The 17,120-nt window shown below is 36.3% G+C and overlaps 1 protein-coding gene across 4 annotated transcripts in view; it reads right to left on the bottom strand.

Annotated features, from left to right (window-relative positions):
• TTC33 (tetratricopeptide repeat domain 33) overlaps positions 1 to 17,113 on the bottom strand; it is a 43,639-nt gene extending 26,526 nt beyond the window's left edge. Inside the window, exons 1-2 of one of the 4 annotated variants that reach the window (XM_088054511.1) lie at positions 16,990 to 17,113; positions 15,963 to 16,191 (exon numbers count right to left, since the gene is read on the bottom strand). In XM_088054511.1, coding sequence (XP_087910637.1) covers positions 15,963 to 16,183 — 221 coding nt within the window. In that variant the 5' untranslated portion in view covers positions 16,184 to 16,191; positions 16,990 to 17,113. Of the gene's footprint in view, positions 1 to 284; positions 416 to 15,962; positions 16,192 to 16,330; positions 16,957 to 16,989 lie in introns of those variants that run through there. The other 3 variants (XM_014257017.2, XM_005527963.3, XM_014257018.2) reach the window with 3 other exon arrangements.
• Between the last annotated feature and the right edge of the window lie 7 nt (positions 17,114 to 17,120).

Here is a 17,120-nt window from a genome sequence, read left to right as displayed (position 1 = left end):
AATAACGAGATGCTTTAATTAAGCTGAAATATTTTTCTGTTAAAGCTATGGAGATGGACAATATAATGTTCTGAAAAAACTCCTTTAATTCATGACAGAGTATATGGGGAGGAATGGAGTGTTCAAAGTGTAGATTTTGAGCAAAAGGTGGAGTAATTGTGATACAGTGAGGTGCTGGAACAGAGAGGGGAGAAGTATTAGTTGAAGATTTGAGGCCTTGAGAAGCAAAGAGAAAACTTCTGTTTCCAGAAAAGCTCACAGAGACAGATGAAGAGAACTTTTACCTTTGAATAACTCATCCTTAAAAATGACATCCCTAGACTCATGACCCATAACACACCTCAGAGTGATGTGAAATGGGAGGAGAACATCTGATGACAGATTTCCGGGCAGCTGGCATCAGAAAAATAGAAAGCTGTAAAAGAAATAGTTTTCTTGTGAGAAACTCCATAGATTAGCAGAAGAAGACTTCTGTTTCCCTACAGAGACTGATGAAAAGATTCTAGCAGGAACTGGGGACTGTTCAAACACCAAAGTTCCGAAGTTTGTTGTCTCTATGTTGTCATGTAAACAAAAGAATGGTTGGGTAGTGGGGGAAAAAAGGGTTTTCTGGAAGTTTTATTTTAGTTTTCTTATTCTTGTAGTTTTGTTAATAAACTTTTTTTATTCCTTTAAAGTTTTAAGCCTGTTTTGCTCTTGTTCTAATCCACATCTCACAGCAAGAAATAAGTAAGTTTTCTAGTTTTTTTTTAGTTACTGCTTTAAAACCATAACAAGAGGGAAAAACAGCTGTATTCACATACTGAAAGTCATATTACAGTGCTGAAGAACAGCAATTGTCAAGACATTTCACACCACTGAGAAATATTCTCACACAGAACAACATTTAGTATGGTGTACAACTAGTGTTCATGTATGAACATTAAAAAGAATAAATATAAATTATTTCATATAGTTAAAATGCAGCTTCAAATGCTTTTACAATTAAGATTAGTATCAGATTACACCACAGATGGCAAAAAAGACAACACCTAATAATTGCTCGGCAGGGCCTAAAAGTTGCTTTCCAACCATCTATAAACACGTGGGTCACTTTGTTAAATACCAGACTTTTAATTTAAAGTAATTAAAATCGGGTATTGATTGACATTTTACAGGTGAGAGCCCTGTAGGAAACCCAAATAAACTGCAGTAAATAGTGGCACCATGGAAATACAAGAAGGAAATCAAGTTTTATTACATCTCAACCTGCTATTTTAATTATTTAAGCAGTAAGAACTGACTATTCTAACCCTGCAAGCTTCAAATGAGAATTTTATTGTTTCAGTAATATCAGTTCACCATTTTAGTATTCTAAACAGAAGCTGCAAATTAATATAAATGAAATATCAGACATTGCAATAGCTGTAGTATTTTAAGTATTAAGTATTTTAAGTTACAGAGAAGTAACACATTTTTATTGCTGAAATTAAATTTTAAATAGAAAGCTTTAGTTCCTCAAATTTTTTTCCACAGCAGTTCCTCTGAAAGAAGCAGGAAGGAAAAAACTGTTATGCTGCACCTGAACCAATACTCTGGTATTGAGAATTACTTGTTCAGATACCCTTTAGACACACAGCAGTAGAGGCAAAAATTACAGATGTCATCTCTTTTGCTCTTAGCTGTTTTTAACCTTTTAATTATTTGTCTACAGATAGCAGGCAGCCCTCTCTTACTTAACATTATGATCCTAACAGTCCTCAGAAATCTGACACAGAAATTAAGGCTTTAAATCAATACAACAAAAAAAATCATTAAATGCTGGGCTTTAAACACCAGGATTCCTTTATTTTTCCTCAAAATTATTTACTGCCAAATTATGATGCTCAACAGTAGGGTATTAACATGACAAAACATTTTGGGAGAGATGATACAAGAAAAACAACAGTCTGCTCACATTGTATTTTGATCAGTTCCATCTCATGACATGCTTTTGTTATCTGTGATAACACATTTTGCTGATGAATAATAATGACAAAAGTTAGACAAAAACAGAGAGAAAGACAAAGATAAGGGAAATGTATACTTCTCTATTGTATTTTCATACTTGAAAAGCAATTTTATTTTTTCATTAATGCTCCAGTAAGTTAAGTAGGCAGGTACTCTATAAACCTCCCATACAGCTCAAACTATTAGAAAGCATTGATTTCAAATCACTATAGAGTACTAATGCAAACACTAGTCAGCAAAAACCATGAAGTCTCCTATTGTAAGTTAAATATAGATATGTAATAAGCAGAGCTATCTATCTGCAAGGACATAACATACATATAAATAGACTATATGAAGACTGGCTGTCACTACCTAGAATTAAGAAAACTATCACAGCTCTTAATCTCACGATAACTAAGAACTCATCCACATGAAAGTGGCAAGAAAAGCAGCAACTTTTCACTACCAGCACTACAGCAGCAAGGAGCAGCAGCCTTCTGTGTCACTACAAAAAACATTCTGTAAAGGGTCAGATGAGTTACATTTGTGCTTCAAGACCCATGACAGAGCTGGTTAATCACTTAAAATGGCTGTTTCTACTGAAACACAACCTTACAGGAACCATTCAGACTGATGGTTTGGCTGGCACTGTCATTCTGCACAATAAAGCAATGCCTGTCAAAAGAGAGGAACAGCAAGAACTGTTAAACTATGTATTTCAATGTTTTTTCCCATAGCACAGCATGCAATTCAAAATAAATCATTAAAGATTCAACAGAAGATTAACATATCAGATGTTTTTATCTGCACTAACTACTGGATAGGAATACTTCAGTGATTTGTTCTGATTATCCCATGCTTCTGGATTCTAACTTGTAAAATTAATTCTCTCTCTTCATCTTAATTTATGACTCAAATCCTATGCTCTACCTAGCAGGAAACATCTACAAAGAATATTCTGAGTTTTGAAAGACAGTAGCATCAATAGATTCACAACACACTTTCAAAAAAGAAAACAGAGCAACAGACATGAGTTCGTTGTAAGAATGCATAGGGCTGTAAAGCATCTATAAACTGGAAGATCCATTCTGGGGGGAAAAAAAAGGAAGCAAAGCTTGATAGCTTCCTACATTCTAGAGAATAGATCTGTGTCTCAATTATAAAAATATACCCTTTTACTTACACTCTTTACTAACTTCTTTCTTTACACATTAGGTTGATTACATTGATAAGATGAACATAATTAAGTCTGACTTACAAAAGTCTATCTCTACAATTCCTTTTTCTGAATTTATGGAAAGCTACCATCTACACCAATTAATGTTCTTTAGATTTAGACACATACTACCTCACCTCGGTGTTTTTTTCCCAGTTCTGCTCAATATTTATGATTTTTCTCTCTCCATCTCAATTTATTAACAGAATACAAAGACCAGAAGTAACCTGGGCACCCTCACAATCAGTTAAACTAACCAAAAAAGCAATAAATTACGAAAAAAAAAAAAGTCTAGGTTAAAGATTTTTCATACTTATGCAATGCTCAACATAATAATATCAGTAATTTGCATAAAACTTCCTTAGGTTTTATTACAGCAATTCTGTAAATTAATTAGGATATTTTAGTTATTATTGCTCAAATTTAGTTTCTATTTGTTCCACTCTTCATACCAACAGCACTTCTAATTTTTTTCCAGTATTGATTGCAATTCTTTTCTCACTTTTGAAGACCACAAAAAAAATCAGCTACTGAAATAAGTGATTTCTGAAACCTCGTTCATTCAATTCCACCCACAATAGAGAAGTTTTGAAAATTTCAGAAATTTTAAGAATTCTGCCATATTTCTGAAAGACAAATATCTTCCAATGACTCCGCAACTTCCTGGAAGGTCCTTAAAAGTTGTTCTGCATTCTCCTCACCTACCTCAGTTTATTTTCTTGTCCCTGCTTTGCACCAGTATAAAAGCTTTTACTCCTTAAAGCAAGTCAACAGCCTTATCAAGATTATGACCTGTCCAACAGTTTATTTTAAAATACCGGGCAGCTCCCTGGTGTAATTCTCCATTTGGAGAATTCACCTAATTATAGTGGAATTACACTGGAGAAGTACTTTGCCAAACAACTGTTGTGATAGTAACGAAACTCAATGCATTATAAAAAAATGCTGTTTTTTTTTTTTCATTGCTGTTTGTTGATAGCAAACAGCATCCTATCACCTGCACACTCAGAGCTCTGCAAAAAGACTTTCTAATCTGACAGTGACAGAAAGATGGTCTAGCAGGGGCTGCCTAAAAAAAGTTTATTTTCTGGACTGGAAAGTTTTCATTTCAATTTCAGCATGTGATCCTACTCCCTAGAATGCTTTATGTACACATTTTCTTTATCAAGGCCCTATTTAAGTCCCTTTTGAGGTCTCAGTAAATATTAATCAAGTTCAAATCAGAAATGCTCTTTGAGGACCGGAAGCTGAAATACTTAACTGAATTACATCTGTTTTAAAATACATATTTCAAATATGTCCAGAAAAATAAATTATGTGAGCAGCACCAGTAAAGGTTAACCTTCTGACAAACAAATGACTTTCACTCACAGCTCAGAATAAAAGCAATATAAAAACATCCATGTCAACATTCAAATTCACTGAAGGAGAATTTATCATCACAAGAGCAAATTCCCAGGAAAAGAAAAGTCTGTATTAAATCCTCCAGACAAATGCAGCTTACTACAGAAAAGTCTAGGCTGCAGATTTCTTCCAGTTTATGCTATTTAACATATTTAAAAGGTGTCTCCTATTTTTAACAGTAAAAATAGGACTGTGGAGCCTGCTGAATATAATCCATTATTCACTGCCAAGATCTCTTATCCAAAGACTATAGCTGAAAAAAACCCCACAACTATGAAATGAATTTTGTTTAAATGTCATTTCCTAATTTTTGCAGAAGACAAAAAGCTTAAGCCATGCATGGTCTACTACATTGGATTTCTACTACCAGTTGACAAGTCAAAGACAGAACATTGGTTTAATATTTATCATTTAGTTGCTAGAGCCAGAGACTGGCAGAAAAATATATCAAATTCATGCTCAGAATGGCAGCCTGTAAAAATTAATAATTAGTTTGAACTGACTGCAAAACAGCAAACTTCAGTTCTTAATAAAAACAAAATTTCTGTGACTGTGTTTCAGAAGACACAATAGGAAAGAGAGGAGGCTTGCATTACCACTTTCACTATAAGTATGTACCATATGTGAATATGCTATGTATTATATATACATACATATATTAAATACTGAGTCTTCCCTTTGAGACCAGATCAAATTACCCAAATGACTCTACTAAGAAAAGTGTACAGCGTCTATCACCCATTTTATATGACTTACCAATGATTTATATGATTTACCAAAAGTACTTGGCAATGTATTTTAACACTTTCATTATGTTAAGAGTCTCTCTGTACCCATTCCACATCAAAAAAGTGCACTTTAGTTTGTACTGCTAAAATTGGAGAAAATAACTGCTAGTAAAATCCCTATGAAGTAATTAGAAGTATTTTGTTCACAGTCTAGTGATAAAAGTGAGACAAGACTCATTTGAAAACAGACAAGCATTTTAAAAGTACAACTACAAGTGCAAACAAATTCACAGATAACTATTTCAAATTTTATGTGCAATACAGTAACATAACACAGACAACAGCTAGAAAACAATACAGCATAAATGAAATAACTTCCCTCCTCTTCCCCTGTGGTTTGGCCACTCATTCCCATTTTACTGGCTATTTTGTTAAAAGTATTTGTGAACTAGATCCAAAGCAGCAACCAGAAAAAGACTATTTTCCAGGCTTCTTCTGCAGTGCCATGACTAACTGGTACTTTGAGTTGGCTTACTGAAGGGTAAAAACAAAAAAATAGGACCATGGTAAAGTAGTGGAAATAAAAGGGCAGCGGAAGTGGGTTACATTGACCCCCAAGTCAAATCAGTTTACCCAGTGATAGAACTGCAATTTTGGACCAGGTACTTCAAAACAACCAAAGCTAGGGACAATGCACACACCAGCCCTTGCTTTTGGTTAACTGACATAATTTAATAACTGTCTACAAAATTACTCCACTGTTAATTGCCACATAAATAAATCAATGGGACAAAAAAAACCAGACAAATTCAAGATACACAATAAATTAGGTTCCTATAAATTTGATGACCACATCAAATACAGGACCCTTCCAAGCAGTTATTCTTGTGGTAGTAGTTAATGTTAAGAAGCCTACTCATTAACAACTATCTAATCATTATCAAACATATCTACAATGTAAACTGAGAATGCACCACTCTCAGTTTTCCCCATTTGCTGGTGGAGTTAATTCTTCAAAAGACTTGGCTGAACAAGATGTTGACAGAGAGCTTTTATTCGAAGTCTTTACTGCCAAGCATCCTTTTCAGTTTAAGAATACTTTCACAATACGGCACAGGATATGGAGGACACCATTTTGGAGCTAGAAGACAAGCTGACATATACATAGGAATCAAGACCTTACAACAAAGTACACTGCCATATCCTACTTCTGTAGAAAAGCACTGCACCAAATGGGCAATTACAGTCTCTTAAAATGAGTACATTTTAATTTTGTAAGATAGGCACAGCAGGTACACATCATGTTCAGTAAGGATTGGGCAAGAGATACTAAATTACTATTTCAAAATTATATTCCATGAGTGCAGAGACAGTTAAAACAATGGCAATGGAAAGGGATATTATCTTTGTCAGCAACAATAACTAGACTTAAAGACAAACTTAAAATAGTTTCTAGAAGTTATTTAATAAGGAAACCACTTAATTTTTTTCCCTGGTGGTTCCCCTATGAAGAGAAATAATATTATGAAAAAAATATTTTTAAATACAAAGGTTTCATTATTCAAGTAAAAGGAACTAGATGTACTTAACACTAGATCATGACAAAAAGCAAGACAACAGAACTGTCACTTAAAAAAAAAAAGATATGTTCACATATTACAGTATCCATGTTGTAATATATACTATTAATACAGGGAATCCTATGAAGGATGTGGAAAAGACCCTAGTGTGTATTTATCTATAAAAACTGCTTAGATTATTAATGTAACTTACTAGGTTTTGCTAAATTGTATTATTCTAAGCATATAAATAATAGAATTCCCTACATTTAAAACCTGCAACATTAGAATTCCTAACTGAAGTTGTAGGCAAAATCTCTAAGCTCAAGCATGTTCTTTAACCTGATAGGTAGACTTTTGCATCCAAGAACTCACATGAACCTCTAGCTATCACCTACCAATACACACCTGCTAGCAGAAATTAGTTTTGCAGGATGGCTATACTGCCACCACATCACCCATCTCAAAGGATGAGCCCTGTCTCAGACAGTTTATCACAGTAACATGCAGAGAGAGAAAAGGAATGAAGACAGCTTCAGAAATCTAGACAACTGAAACACACACTAAAGCACTTCGCCTCAACACAGCACTTGGGAGGAGAAAAAAATGCATCAGTAGCACTCTGCTACATACACTCATTGTCTCTGATATGCAGCAGAAGGTTGTCAATGTTCATGTGGGAAAATATCTCAAAGTCTGGTGGCACTTACACATCAGATTCAAGGAAAATCAGACGGACAGAAAAATTAGGTAAAAAACAGTAGAGTTAATTACTCCACCTTTGTATACTTTACTATACTAGATACATATATATATATATATTATATAGTATGTATAGTATATACTATACTACACAAGGCTAGAAATATGCCAGCCCACATGCTTTCATATATTTCAATTTTTCAAGCACAGCTTTGATAGTGGGTGGTAAAAATTAAATCCAAAATATTATCATAATGAGTAATGAAAATAAAAGTAATGAGGTATCAATATTAATATTTTTATGCTATTTATTTACTGTTCATTGTGTTATGTAGTTAAGAAATACTGCAGAGGTATTCTGGAATTAGATGCAACTGTCCTACTGGGTCATAAATAAAAGTTATCAGGAAAGCATGCTAGGAATGGGACAAAACAAGAGGAGCAGCAAGTAACAAAAATTGAGAAACTATTGATTACTGCCTATAAAAATTTGAGACAAGTATTCATTAGTTTCAAGTAACTTTATATATGGAGAAAGGACAGAAAAAAGGGAACTGTAAGGCATGAAGGCAGGGATATTAACATACACATTAAAAATTAATACATTCTTATGAAACACTTAAGAACTGGGAGGTTTTTTTATGCTTCTTTGGTTCCAGTATCATTCTCTACATATTTAAATATAAGGGGAGATATTAAGTAAGCAAACATATTTTCAAAGAGTTCATTTAAAAAAAAACCAACACTGCATAGGACATATAAGTGAAAAAAATAGCTTTTCACTTATAAAATTCTGTATAAAATATAATTCTTATAAATTATATTTCATGCACAGAAGGAACAGACCCTCTAGACATAAATACAATGGCAGATAACACAAATTACCCTTCCTTCACTTCCAAAAAAGCACTAGTAGGCCTAACTCCTCTCACCCCCTCACCCAAGTTTAGACACCTAATCAGAGGTATTTACAGGAGGACTGCAGTCACCTCACAGGCTGTATCTCTTTCTCTTCACACTGTCAAGAGGCTTTGAATGAATACTGATTCTTATCGAGGCTGACAACAATAACTGCCTAAATTATAAAGGATGATACATAGGCACCAATTAAATTATGCTTTCTCTGAAGGAAAATATATCTATAAAGACCTATATAAATGATTCCACAGTCCACAGCTTGCATGTGAATATTCCTTCTGCTTCTATTTACAAATACATGCACATAGAAATATGCACACATTCAAATACAGATGGCTTGTATGGTGTAACATTTCAATATCCTCAAGGAACAACAATTGTAACAAAAAAATACTCTCAAAACTGTTCAAACTCTGGGTACATCCTAAATAATCTACAATTCTTGCACTCACTCTCAGAAAAATCTGCACTAAATTAGTAACAATTTCATAACTGAACTCCTGCTTTGCCAAATAATAACCAGCTGTTGGAAAATAATGTTTCCCAGAACGAAAAGAAAACAGCTAAAGATAAATTACAACTTAAATGAGAACAACTACTTAAGCAGTCTGCAAACAACTTACTTCTCAATGAAAGGGGCCAGCTAGACGCATCACCAGGAAGTAGCAACTCTATCAGTAAATGATGAAAAAAATAAAGCTAGCAATAAAAATCAACTTGGACAAAAAAAAAAAATCACTGTGTTACTCCACACAACAGCTTACAGGAGGGTTTTTAACACTGCAAAATACTCTCTGCACTTTTTTTAATTCTGTAGAAAAGTTCCATACGTTCTGACTAATAAGAGAGAAGCTGTAACATGCTATCTCCAAAAAACAAAGGTACAAAGTCTGTACTTGTTCAGTCTTTTCTGTTTCAGCTCATGTCATGGGGACTTCCAACTTACACACCCTTTATCTCTTTAGTGAGCATACGATGTGTACAGCAATCCCAAGGAAGCCTAACAGGAAGTTTTATATAGACACAAAATAGACAGTAATGATAAACACTGAAAAACTTTAAAAGGTGATCACTTTAAAAGACACTTTGAAAAGTACTTTGACTAGAATTCACAACAGTTTTAACCAAGCCCCTATTTGCACTGTATAATTTTACTTACAGTGTGAAATCTACTTATGTTCTCTGCATTTTTACATGACTGACCCAAAAAAACTCTCAACCTAATCAAATAATTACTGATACTAAAACTTTTCATTTTGTTTGCAGTACACTGGTATTGGTAGTTCACGCTGAAGGATGTAAGCATTATATATAATAGCTAATTATACCTTATGCCATATAATTATGCAAATTACACCCACACTGATACTAAACAGTTATTTTCAGCCTACAAGGAACAGTAGACATGAGTACTTACTACATACTCCAGGTTTCATTATAAGCATTTTCCAGAAATTTCTCCTACACTTAATCATAAAAATCCTAACTGTGTAGTGCCTTCAGATTATGCTTATGAAAGTCAACATTGCCAGCAATGCCAGCAGCCTAAAAGAACTTCAGACTTTATTCTTGAGGTCAGACATTAAAGTTGACTCACAGATTATCTACTGAATCAATCCTTTTAATTTTTTAACTTTTAAAACACATCTTTGCTTTAAATGAGATCAGTTACCAGTGATAGTAAGAAGGCAGAGCAGTTTCTTAAATTTGATTTTGCACCCAAAGTATTTAACTTGTACCAGTGAATCAAAATTTTAAGTCCTAGGAACTACCTTCTGTATGCTACATGTGTCTGAAGTTTCAATGGGATATACTTAAAAAAAGGCCAATATTGGAATGAAACTCTAGAGATCATTTAGTCCAATCAGCTGCTAAAAGCAGGGTCAGCTAAAGGACGTTGCTCAGGCTCCTGTCCAGAGTATCAACAGATGGGAAATCCACACCATTCTCCACCAGCCTGTCAGCTCCTAGGAGCCATGCCCTGCTGTCAAAACCTTTCAAGTGCAGTTGAAGATTCTCTATCAGCCAGCTCCTGCAGCACTCTGGGATGGATATCAGGTACCATGAACTTCTATAGATCAGATTTATCTAAACATTTCAGTCTGACTCATAAAGGGTAAGTCTTCCTTGAGACAGACTTCCCCCTCTGGTGGGTTGGACCTGGCATTCCTGAAGACAACACTTACCAGTACAGACCAAGGAAAAATAGTTCTGCATCCTTTGTCACTAGATTCTCCATCCCATTCAGTAAAAGACCCATGTTTTCCTGGTTTTCCTTTTGCTGCTGATAAACCTGTACAAGTCCTTTTTCTTGCTGCCCTTCACTTCCCCCCAAATTCAACTCCACATGGGATTTATCTTTCCTAATTTCATCCCTGCCCCTGTGTACTCGTATATATATATATATATATACATGCATGTTTGTATATATATGTGTATATATATGTATGTATATGTATATGCGTGTGTGTATATATGTATATATGTGTGTGTGTATATATATGTATATACTTATATATACTTATGCTATATATCCTCCACACAGGACTCTTATTCACCTTTTCATGATATCCTCTTCATCGGGAAGAGCTACTCTTAACTTTCAAGTGCCACCTGCTCTCCCTGGATTCCTCTTCTCTCTAACACACCCTATTTTTCCTAAATTTCTCTACAATGTAACTCAGATGATTAAATTGATGAAATGTTTTTGCCAAAGACAGCTGCTTGTTACTTCTGGGAAACCTCTTTATTAACACTGTATTATATAAGTAACATCAGTTTTATTGACTGAAACTTGAAAAGCAATTTCAACACAATGATGTCTATCCTTTGCCACCTTAGCTGCATCAAAATGAATTTGTAATACAATCTGTAAACAATTTTATTACTTTCCAAACTCACTTCTAATCAAGTACTTACCATAATCTAAACATAAAACACATGGGTAAATGGAATAAATACAACTGTGAAAATCTGCTCTACCTGGTAGACATATTTTTTCAGTAAACACTTGAATTACCACTACACTAAAAATACTTTTTAAAGGCGTGTGCCTCATCATCTGACAACCTACAGTGTCCAGTGAGAAAAACAAACTCAGTTACAGCGTATATAGCTAAAGAATCACAAACTACACATCTGGGAGTCATGCTGGCATTCACATCAGAGAAAAAAGTCTCAACTGCTAAAACGTGGAAAAAATGACCCGTCAGAAAAGTTCAGTTCAACACATTAGAAAATTAAGCAATTCTAAAAAATTAATCCTGCAACAGAAGTAAACAGTTTCATGAAAATTGGCCTGTTACCTGGTCTAGTCACTGCACTTTTGTATGTCCTTGTTTAATCTGCTATTGCAAAAGCTAAGACAAATAAAATGTTAAATATTATTAATCAGTCTAATCTAGACACCAAGTGACAAAGTGAAAGAATTATTTTTTGTTTAATATAGGAGAACCTCTAATGTAGGAGTGTTCCAGCTGAAAATATGACCTTCCTCATCAGGATAGAAATTTTAACTCTTTTTCAGTGCAATAAACATCATCAGAAGCAAAAGCAGTATTAACTTGTACTTGGCAAAACTGAAAAAAAAATAAATGCAAACCACTGAGAATTCAAACCCAACATCTACTTCCAACAGAAATCCTGCACCTCTCCAGGGCACGTTGAGAAGAGCTCTATCGCCACTTACTGGGCAGCTACAGAAGTCTGAAAACAGCACAGGGATGACTGCAGATCTACTGCACGGACAGGCTGCACAGTTACACTGAGGACAAAGTCTGACAGAAGTTTTTCTTCCTGCTTTTACCTCTCACTTGCCATGTATTTAAGGACATCATACTTACTGTTTATCTGCACCTTCACCACTTCTTAACCATGTGGCCAGAGCCAGAGGCTTATCTCCCTCCCAGTCAAATAACACTGTAATGGCAAATTGCTGTGTTCAAAATACGAAGGCAGAACGTGTGAACTTATGCTGGATTTAAAACAGTGTAGGACTATCAACACAAAAAAACTGAATTGGGGTTGCTGGGTTTTGGTTTTGCTTCCAGTCGTCTTTTATTTTAACTGCAGTGTATGTGGGCACATCCATTCTTGGTTGTATAATCAAGTATAATCATATCCATAAGATGGATAATCCACAAGTATTTTAAGCTTCCCATAAGCAAAAAAAAACTCCTCTAAAATATTCTCCATACTTTCCACCAACAGACAATATTCTGTTCACAGAAATCACACAATACCCTGAGCTGATGGGGATCCATAGGGATCATCAAAGGCCACCTTCTTGCCCTGCACATGACAGCCTAAAGAACAGCATCACATGCTGGTTCCCAGAAGACTGTATGTGTCTATATATTTGTTTCACTGCTCCTCCTCACACATCAAAAGAGCATACAAATGTGGTACTTCTTCCATACATCTGCCTTTTCCTGCTGCTCTGACAAGATCACCCACTTACAAACCATCTTCAACACTGCCTAGTTATCAAATTTCTAACTCAGAGTCTCCTCAACAGCGTTTTTCACAGGAACACACCCAATATGACAATCAACTTAGTTTAATGCCTTTTTCTGGTAAACTCCTGATCTTTCTTCCCATCCCACAAAAAAACGCAAAATATGGATCAGAAACTGTCATCTTCCTCACTGTTTTTCTTCTGTGTGTCTCGGCTTATCAGGTTCATTACACATTACAGCAGGTACAAACTCTCCTCAAACAGTTCCAAGAAAGCTGAAAACCCACAGAGGGCCACCACCTCCCAAACAATCCCAACTCTGACAAGCAAATAACGCAGGTTGCATAAATCCTGGTGCCTGAGAAGCTCATTCATTATTCCCTCCCCTAGAGAAGCATGAGACCCCCCACCTTACAAACACCAAACACTGGGATTTCACTCATCCACAAAAACAGACTTACAGTGTACACACAGACTAACAAAACCACAGTGGGGATTATAACACCATCACTGCCTTCTGTTACGAGAAAAATAACCCGAGTAGACTAATAAAGCATAAATGTGGTAATGACTATTTTAGCTAAATAATTGTGGGCTTATAAAATTCATCATATTAATTTCTGCCAGGCACATTACCTCAGAGTTTCTCTATCCTTAGAAATGAAGTCAAATTTATTATTTTCCATTTTTTCTTTTATTTAGCCCCCTGCTTCTTCACGAGCTTTTCTTTTAGGATCATCTTCACTCCACATGTAACACCAATCAAGAACCAATCTTTGTTACTTTCTAGTGCTAGGTCTTTGCTTTTCTTCTAGAATGCTACACAATCCAACTCAGATCTCTTTTTAACTGTTACCACACTTTGATATTTCAGAAAACAATCCACCTTAAGTATTTAATTATTTACATGAGTCTGCTTATGCTGTTCAAATGTATGTTTAAGAAATAGACAACACAGGCCTGAGTAAAATCACAGCAACCACTTTCTGCCAGAGAGAGTAAAACCTATGCGATTTTTTTTTTTTTTTTAAGAGAAAATCTGTCTGAAAGTTACGTACCCCAACAGCATCATATCACCGTCACTGCCTGAACTGTAGAGTGTGCTGGAGTAACTGATGGAAATTTTAAGTTCAAGTGAGAACCTCTGTTGAGCCTCAAGTATGAATGTTAACTTCTTTAGCACACCTGTTGTAAGCCATTCAGAGTTTCTCAGTAGTTCTTATAAGCACTTCTGATCCTCTGATGACAGTTCATCCTAAACTCACAAAAAATGCTTACATTGCTACTCATGGATGGGTGAAGATTTTGTATTGTTTTCTAACCAACAGGTAACAGAGAACTCAGTTCCTAAGACCAAGTGAAGATATCAAAAGCATCAAAAATTACCTGCTGTTCAGTATGTCTCTGCCCTAAACCACATCTACAAAAAAATATTTGCCACTGTTGAAGACTTACTGCACATTAAAAAATACACCAAGAAAAGCAAAACAAAAACAAACCATAGAGAAAAGACACACAACAAAATACAAGGAAGGTATATGTGTAACAGAAATAAAAAAATCAATCTGTTTAATATGTGTAAGTACAGGATGTATTAGCGATACAAGATTAGATAAACTATTTAGTAATCTTTATATTCCTAAAAGGACAGAATGGATTTAACTTTCTGTAGACCAATCTGTGATTTATTTCTGTTCTTAAAAACAGATATGTTAACTGACTATTAATTTGCACATTCTGTGTTTTCAACTAGTAATGTTAATGCAACTCCCTTATGCAACTACTACATTAAATCTATTGATTAATACAATGTCAGGATGCTTAAAACCTATTAAGTTTAACTTGGTTTTAATTTAAACTCAATTTTAAAAGGCTTCAAAATTTTTTTCAGAAATTACACACCTCAGGAACAAAAAAGAATCAACTTAAGTCACTCACTGAACAGTGTCACTACTTGAGTGACCAGTTAAAAGCAGAAACTGTATTCAAATATTTGAAAATAGGCCTTTTCTCAAAGAGATTTCGTATTTATTCATTACTTTTTTTAAAATCATACCCAACCATACATACAGTATATTTATTATGATATATAAATTTGCCTGCTTTAAACTTCCAAGTTGCTCTCTCTTCCATATTGCCCAGGGAACCCTTTTTTAGCATGACATTTCTTAAGAAAAAGTTCAACAGCACAAGAGCACCTACCTATCTTGGTAATACTTCTACCAGGAAAATTTTATCTCTGATCTGGGACAATAAAGCAAAGATGCTTCTAAAAGTAAAGAAAGGATAAAAGTTCTTATGCCCAAGATTTTAAGGGGACTACTCTCAGAACTGTTTCTTCCCTCTCCAGTGAAGACCTGGCCAAATTATGTAGTCAATATACAATTTATAGCCCACTTCTCCGTCTTCTAACACTCCTCTACACTGAAAGGACTTCCTGTTTGAAGTATAACAAGACAATGGAACCACTTTTGCAATATCCATCCAGAACTGCCAAACTTCCAACATTCAGGAGGCTCTCGAACCTGTAGCTGACTTAACAAAGGCAGATGAACAGCGCATGAGCTGCTTGGCAGTATTTACCTGGGCTCTCTGCGCAGAGAAATAGGCTTACTCTCAGTAAGGGAAAAAAGACACACTTTCAAGAGTGGCTAAAGCATTACTTACGGTACGGCTTATAACCCTGCATCCTATTTACCCTCTCAACTTTCAGATCCAGTCAGTTTTTCATCTCTCGATTTCTATAATCTTTGTTGTTGCTGGTTTTGCCATAAGAACATGCAAAGGTAAGGTGGAATATATATTTCGTTTCACAAATGACAACACCACCAAAGGCAAAAACTTATTTAGTACTAGACAGTAAAGGAAGAATGAAAGAAATTATCACTTCTTAAATTATGAAAATTATCAATGAAGATACTGGCAAACTACTAGTGTTTAGAGCAGGGATTAAAATATTACGCAGCAGCTTTTCAGTCAGTGAAAAGGGAGTAAGGTAACATTAGTACCTCCTATTTTCAGCCAAATTTGCACCTTCATCCTTGAGCTCCTTACTTTTCCTTACACAATCTTCTAAGAGAACTTCCTTTCTTCTCTTAGCTGCAAGTACCCAGTTACCATCATCATCGTCACCCACATCCTTGTCATCCGCAGCTTCTGCTTCGAACTGCTGCGAAGTAGCTTTTGAGACCTTCTCACCAATCTTTCTCTTCCACCCAAAAGAAGCCATCTGGAGAACTAGGAAGAATGCATTTTCGAGAGTTAGGTAATTTAGCTTTTAAGTACACAGCAGGAAAAATCACGCCTCGCTCATCTCGAGGCTAAAACAGTAATACAGAGCGGCACTCCCACACAAAATTTAGCCGATCGGCTGCACCTGAGCGCTCGCTGAAGTACGCACAACCCTGTTGCCCGCGCCGGTACCTGGCGCTGGAGCCGGCCACCCCTCACGGCTGGAAGCACCGCGCCTCGGCCCCCGGCAGGAAGCGGAAAGGCGGGGCAGCACCGCAGGAACCGGGCAGCAGCAGGAAGGAGAAAGGGCAGCGGCAGCGCCCGTGGGCCCGGCGGCAGGGACAGCCGGGAGCCGTAGTTCGGCCGGGCGCGGGGCTGCAGGGCCGCTTGGATGCCGTGAGGCGCTCGGCAGGCCCCTGCACCTGTGCGGCCTGAGGGAGCCGTGGAGCGCGGGAGCGGAGGGCACAAAACACGGGCCCTGGGAGTGTCTCACAGGGACCCAGTGGCCCCCGCCCGTACGGACTGCACCCTGCGACAGCAGACACCCACCACGAGAGGCGACACCCGCCGGGAAGTCCCATAAGGAGAAGGGACCCAGGCTTACAAGGACGGCTTTTTTCTCAAACGGGAGGAAAATACTGCCAGAACTAAAACACACACAACACACACACACAAAACAAACAAAAAACCCAAAAAACAAACTTCCCCCCAAAAATACAAAAAATAAACCAAACCCAACCCACAAACCTCAACAAAAAGAGAAGACGGGGTTTAAAACTGCTCCCTACTTGCCGGGACCCATACCGAGAGAAAAGCCCCATCCGTGGTGCAAGGGAAAGGCTGAGTGAAGATGCGAGACGAGACAGATCACCACAGGGGCGCAAAAGACGTGGTCAGAGTTTGTTCCATTTCAAATTCCTTTTCTGCAGCAAAAG

Source organism: Pseudopodoces humilis, chromosome 4 (genome assembly GCF_049639895.1).
Source record: "Pseudopodoces humilis isolate 2021_Gansu_Grassland_sample_001 chromosome 4, ASM4963989v1, whole genome shotgun sequence".
Classification (NCBI taxonomy): Eukaryota; Metazoa; Chordata; class Aves; order Passeriformes; family Paridae; genus Pseudopodoces; species Pseudopodoces humilis.
This window is presented reverse-complemented; position numbering and strand designations above follow the sequence as displayed.